Source organism: Sinocyclocheilus rhinocerous, unplaced genomic scaffold (genome assembly GCF_001515625.1).
Source record: "Sinocyclocheilus rhinocerous isolate Xijiao unplaced genomic scaffold, SAMN03320098_v1.1 scaffold1254, whole genome shotgun sequence".
In the NCBI taxonomy this organism is placed as follows: Eukaryota; Metazoa; Chordata; class Actinopteri; order Cypriniformes; family Cyprinidae; genus Sinocyclocheilus; species Sinocyclocheilus rhinocerous.
In genome coordinates, this window is record NW_015643643.1 from 237,897 (window position 1) to 244,514 (window position 6,618).

General features: G+C 37.7%; 1 protein-coding gene across 1 annotated transcript in view; it reads right to left on the reverse strand.

Annotated features, from left to right (window-relative positions):
• The window catches only part of LOC107757647 (Krueppel-like factor 12), a 31,102-nt gene that overhangs the window by 12,859 nt on the left and 11,625 nt on the right, over positions 1-6,618 (reverse strand). The window contains exons 2-3 of the mRNA XM_016575192.1: positions 5,324-5,405; positions 2,347-2,881 (exon numbers count right to left, since the gene is read on the reverse strand). Coding sequence (XP_016430678.1) covers positions 2,347-2,881; positions 5,324-5,389 — 601 coding nt within the window. The 5' untranslated portion in view covers positions 5,390-5,405. The remainder of the gene's footprint in view (positions 1-2,346; positions 2,882-5,323; positions 5,406-6,618) is intronic.

Genomic DNA, 6,618 nt, shown 5'->3' on the forward strand with positions numbered 1-6,618 from the left:
AAAAAACATCAAATATTAGATCAAGTAAGCACAGAATCAACTTTGCACTGTTGCGCGCGATCGCGTCAAAGATCAGACAAATATACACGTGCATCTTGAAAAGCAGATGTTTTGGAAAGTGTTACGCCACGTTTTTGTGCCATCTAGTGGTTTAGATGAAAATAATAACAAAGGCGCCTTTTACCCCGGGGCGCCTTTAGACCTGTTGTACCCTACTTATAATAGTATACAATAATACTAAAATAACACTGATTTACAGTTGATTAAACACTGATAATCTAAACCTCCCCTATCTAACCGTTGCAGTTTTGACGTCTTGATGTTTGGTTATTATATATATATATCTCAAGAACTAATGATATTTTATGTTCTTGACATCCACACTTTGCCATTCAGAATGACTCAGTAGTTCACTCTACTGTATGTTTGTATTGGTTTGTTTTGTTTTGTTTGGTTGTAATAGCAATTTCAAAGGACTCCGTTGTATTCGTGTCATTCCATGTCCCGTCTTGTTGCCATGGATACTTCATGAGAGACTGCAGAGCAAAAGGCACAGACCCTCAAGATAGGGGGCTGGTCTCTGTGTGTGAATCTTGAATGTTTTTTAATGAACTGAAATTGGATCATCAAAGTGTGAACCGCACAGGCCTAATTATGTGTCAACCTGCTTGTTTGCACACACTGTGTGCTTCTGATGTATGTAAATGCCCTTCTCTGATTGGTCAGCCTATAGCAGAAAGAGCTCTGAGACACAACACACTAATACAGGACATACGAGAGAGTTATATGACATTGGACATCACCTCCCCCCAGAGGAAAAACAGGATGAAAAAAGAATAAAAGAATAAATGGAAAGCCTTCCTAGCCATAGAGCCCATTAAAAACAGCTCTGTTGCCCAAAGGCAAGCTTTCCTAGATAGAAAAAAGGGGTTGAGTGTCTTTAAACATGCTTCTTATCATAGTTGCTATTGTGTTTCTGCCATACGCTTTGTCACTAATAAACCCAGGTGCCCTCGTTTAGCTTAGTGGAGTTTTTGCCATAGCATCTACTTCCTGCGCTGATGTAGCGGCAGGAATATAAAGAGATGAGCACAATGGAGCTGCACTCATAAGAGCTGAGCCTGTCTAACACACAGCCAGGCTCTGGGTTCTGTCACTGACCCTGCCAAGAACACGGAAACTCCAAGAGAGGCTTTGAAACACAGTGCTTTGCACCTACGGACAAAGAGCTAGGAAAGTGGAGAGAGGAAGAGAGTGAAAGACTTTGCAGGAAGATGGTTTTTGCCACAATAGTGGCCTGGATGCTGGCAATTGACCTCACAACAGTGATTATTTAACTATGCAAAGTGCATAGTAAATTACTTCAATTGCAATGCAATGCAATGCAAAAAAAAAAAACAGAAAGCACAAGCTTTTGAAACAAGTCATGTTGAAACATTAAAAATATCAGCAGAAGATACTGAAATTACAAGGGGAGATCAAAGAAGTCGGACAGTCAACATTATACATATTGACATAAAAACAAGGAAAACCATGTGAATGGACACTTTCTGTAGATACAGTTAATTTTTTTTTATAAACTGTATGTTTATGTACATGTATGTAGTCTTTGTATTTAATGCTAAAATGCTAAAATAAAATAAAATAAAATCACAGGACATTTACATGAACTGAGATACTATTGTAGTTTTATTAATGTTTTACATTTGTTTTTATTTTTATATTTTCCATTTTTATTGGAATTTTAGTTAAAGTTTTAGTAATTTTAGTAAATAGTGTTTTTAAAATTGATTTTTATTTCAGTTTTAATTTGAGTTATTTTACTACATCATTTTTTTGGTAACACTTTAATTTAGGGACCAGTTCTCACTATATTAACTAGTTGCTTATTAGCATATGACTTAACTACCTTACTACCTATTAATAAGCAGTAATTAGGAGTTTTTGAGACAAAAGTAATAGATAATGGTTTGTTAATAGCGAGAATTATTTGGACCTAAAAATAAAGTGTGACCTTTTTTTTATTTCAATTAACATTTATTTTATTTCAAATAACAAACATGTTTTATTTTTCAATAAAAAAAATGTAAAAATTTAAAGCATTGGATCTAAGTTATTCCCTGATCCAATACCTGTCGAATTACATGCACCATAACAACACCCTTTTACCATAATGTTGGGAATTTGAAAAAAGGAGGTTTGTATGTTACAGCCAGTTCAGTAGGTTTGTTGGTCAAAATGGCAGACAACAACAAGGCTTATCAGCTCAGCAATTTCACTGGCTGTTTGGGCTGTCAGTCATTTATCTGTCATGAGGTCATTAAGACAACAGAGCTTCTGTCTCACCTTTCCTGTGCATCCTGTTTTCCTCCAGCAGCGGCATCATGAGCCTGCTGTTCCCCAGCGATCCCACTCCAGGGTAGACCAGAGGCATGGGCTGCACCACCACCGGCACCCGGCGTGGGTGGAGATGGACTGGACTGGAGCAAGGAGGCATCAGCTGGGGTATGTGCAAAAACGACTGCCCCCTGAGACTCCTGGACGGGGGAGAGGCCACCACTGGAGACATCTTTAAACGAGGAACAGGGGTTATAACTGAAGTGGAGGAGGATGAAAGCATAGATAATGATGACGGTGATTTGCTGGAAGGAGGGGAGCGTGGACAAAATCGTATTGATGATGAGGATGACGAGGGAGACGAGGATAAAGATGAGGATGCTGAAAGTGACGGGGAGGTTCTGGCTCTGTTGGTGGACAGGTCCACAGGCTCTGTTTGCGTCTGGAAGGGGTCGGACAGGAATCGTCTATCATCTGATGGTGTCCGAAATCTGCGGTTCAACACCAGAACGCCCATCTCTGTGTAGTCATGGATCACAGGAGACTGAGAGGAAAGAGACAAAATGAAATCAGTTAACTATTAATTACTATTACACTGAAACTTTAGGATTTCAGTCTTAAAGGAACACTCCACTATTTTTGAAAATAGGCTAATTTTCCAACTCTCCTAGAGTTAAACAGTTGAGTTTTACCGTTTTCGAATCCATTCAGCCGATCTCCGGGTCTGGCGGTAGCACTTTTAGCTGCAGCTTAGCATAGATCATTGAATCTGATTAGACCGAAATAGTTGTATCTCTCCCAAATATTGTCCTATTATTGTCCTATTGTCCTATTCCTACCTAACAAACCATACATCAATGGAAAGCTTATTTATTCAGCTTTCAGATGATGTAGAAATCTCAATTTAAAAAAATTGACCCTTATGACTGGTTTTGTGGTCCAGGGTCACATATGTGGTTTATAAATACTGTACTAATAAACAGCCAATGTGCTAGTAATATGCATGCTAATAAGTTAATAACTAGTTAATAGTGAGAATAGGTTCTTAAAATAAAGTGTTACCATAATATTTCACAATATTACTGTTTTTAATGTATTTATCAAATAAATGCAGCAAATGCCACTTATAACCAGGTCCATAACTGAATAGAAGAAAGGATTACACTTAATGCATGCTTTCAATGAGTGGTAAGGAGAGATTCTGAGTGAAATAATCTATGATTGCCTATGCAGGTGGCTGAAATGAAAATCGGAGGGCTGAAGGACTGCGACACCTAAAGTATTGAGAGTGCTTGTTTATTATACAGGAGGAAAACACCACAAAAGGTGCAGAGAAAAAGTGAAGAAAAAGGAGTCTTTCAGACATTTACTGACTCAACTGTTATCCTAAATTAACATCAGTAAATTGACAAAACATTCCAGTCAAAGATGTCAGAAGCACTCACTCAGACTCAATGAAAGCATGGACAAAAAGTGGTCTGCTGGCAGCATTATTTCTAGCCCAGAAATTTCCCTTCTGTTTTTTTTACTGTGGTTGACTTGGAGACTGTTCAGCCGAAATGGAACATGTTTTGAAACTTCATCTCTACCCCGTTTCTGTCTCTCCCGACTCATGCTTCACCTTTCCCACCTTCCTATCCCTCCCCTCCTGCACGGCCCACATCCAACCCCTCGTACGGGGGGCTACCAGTCATTATGGCTAATTTTCCAAATCCGAAGAGCTTCTGGTGAGGATGGCTTTAATAGGGGGAGCAATGCATTTCCAAGAAAAGGGTCTTGGCGTTGAGCCCACTCAAACAAGAAGCATGTGCTGCCTGTTGATTTAACACACTTCAAAGCTGAGCTGCGTGGCCCACGCATATCCTGCACTCGACCCGATCAACGACACAACATGACAACCGATAAAACGGCTAAAACAGGGTGCAAAATATTATGTGTGAGTGTTTTGCTGTGCATGAATATGGAAAGAGAGCATTAGGACTTGGGGACTGGGGCAAGCACGTGTATATGTTTATTTGGTCAAGCCTGAAATTCTGGCATGTATCCTGAAGACTCCAAGCACGGGACACCTTAAACTAAACCTCTAGTCAAGCAGTGCAAAGTACACTAAAGATAGCACAGTAAAGCACAGTCACTTAGTATAGTGAATCTCATGAAAACTTCCTGATTTCCTAAGTAAAATGTCCTGATATTACTGCATAAACACCAAAATATTATCATTGCAAAATATTATAACTCTCATTATTGTCATAATATACAGTATATATATATATATATATATAGACACACACAGATACAGTAAAATAATAATAATAACAATATACTAAACTCGTTCTAATTCTACTCAAATTTAGTCAATTGAAATAAAAAAAGAAGAATTTTTAATTTGTTGAATTTTTGTTCCTTTTTCATAAAGTTAAAATAAAGTAAAAATTACTCTTTTTTTATAATGAGAATAATCACTGAAATTAATGGTGATATTAAAAGTACTTGCCTTGAAAATATCTCAATAAAAAATGTAACAAAAAAATATTTGTAGTCCACAATGTAGGCTGACTTTTTATGTGTAATTGTTATTTATTTATTTATTTGCTTGCTTGTTGGACTATAACATTTTCCTTACAGGTTTGTAATATTTAGACACCGGGACTTGTATAACAGTTAGTTATACAAGCATATTGGCTGTTTATTAGTACTTATAAAGTACATATATTCTGCATGACCATATTCTACATCCCTAATCCTACCCAATACCTAAATTTAACAACTACCTTACTAACTATTAATAAGCAGCAAATTAGGAGTTTATTGAGGCAAAAGTTGTAGTACAGCCAGAGGAGTGGAGTCCAGAGGAGATGGCGGGTCGACGCCCGACCAAGGCGGAGCCGGAGGGACGAGGGAGCCCGGTCTTAAAGTAAAGTGTGACCATTATCATCTTGAGTTTTAAAAGCCTCTACACCGGTGTGGCATCACTTTGACCGCTTACCCGTCTCTGTGACTCTGCAGGATCGATTTTGACTGGCAGGGCTGGCATCCCATCCAGCATCAACATCCTGATAGCACTGTTCCTGTGAGGGATAGCAGAAAAGCAATGTTAGGCTTTAATAACTTCAAGTGTTAAATCACACTGTGTTGTTCTGCAGACTTTCATCAGCCGTAGTGAGGAACAGAGAAATCAAATATGTTTTGGTATAACTGTGATGACACGACAGAGTAAAAACCTCTCAGCCTTGGATTTGTCTCACAGATCATATAGGAGCTGTGCTTAGTGACAGTTGAATAGATAGACTGTGTGAGGATAACAATAAACATATGTGAGAGAGCATGCCAGACGGTTTAATATGCATTAATATATCATTCTGAGAAGTGTTTACTATTAGTACTACTTGAGGTATTTTACCATTTTTTTTAAAGATAGGAACAGATGCCTTGACTTGTGAAAAATCGATCTATCAGTTGTTATTTATCATTTTCTGTTTACTTCTCCAATCGTGAACACAGCAGCTTGAAAACAACTCACTCAAACATTGCCACGTAATTTTGTTTTAGATTCTTTTAAAGCAACAATCCTGAATTATGACATCTGGCAAGACATTAGTTACTTCATAAGGAATGTTATAATACATAACTTACATAACTGTATTGACATTGCCCATGTTTTAATATTCAGTTAAGATATCATTAAACATGGGTAGTTTCAGGAAAGGAAAGAACTATTACACAGAAGGATTTACTGCAGTAGTTAGACATTTTGTGTGTTCATGATTTGGCATGTGTGTCTGATTGTTAAAAAATGAGAACTGAAACCTTGCTATAGTAAATGAGATGTGAAATGTAATGTACTGAAAGTCAATAAATAGCTTCCAATTTCCAGACAGCAGGAAATGAAAGGTGTGAAATTTACACTAGCACAAATTACTAGAATTCAGATGGACAAGCTGTTATATTCACTACTACAGAATCACCCTCTGCTAGCAATTACTGATTCCCTGCTTTAGTAATGCCATTATAAATCTAGACATTTACTGGAAGGTAAAGGGTTAATGGCACGATGCTCATTTTTGTCCGGATCTATTAATTGATAAAAAAAAATAGATGGAGCGGCATTTAATACACAGAGCCGTAGATCACTGACAAGCTATGCAAAATTGCATTCATAATCGAAGGCAATTCATCTGCGATTATGAACGCAATATTGCGTAGCTTGTCAGTTACTGTTTACAATGCGTGGAATGTTGCGCTGTGATTGGTTGAGCGGATGTATCGCATTCTGCAGAGAAG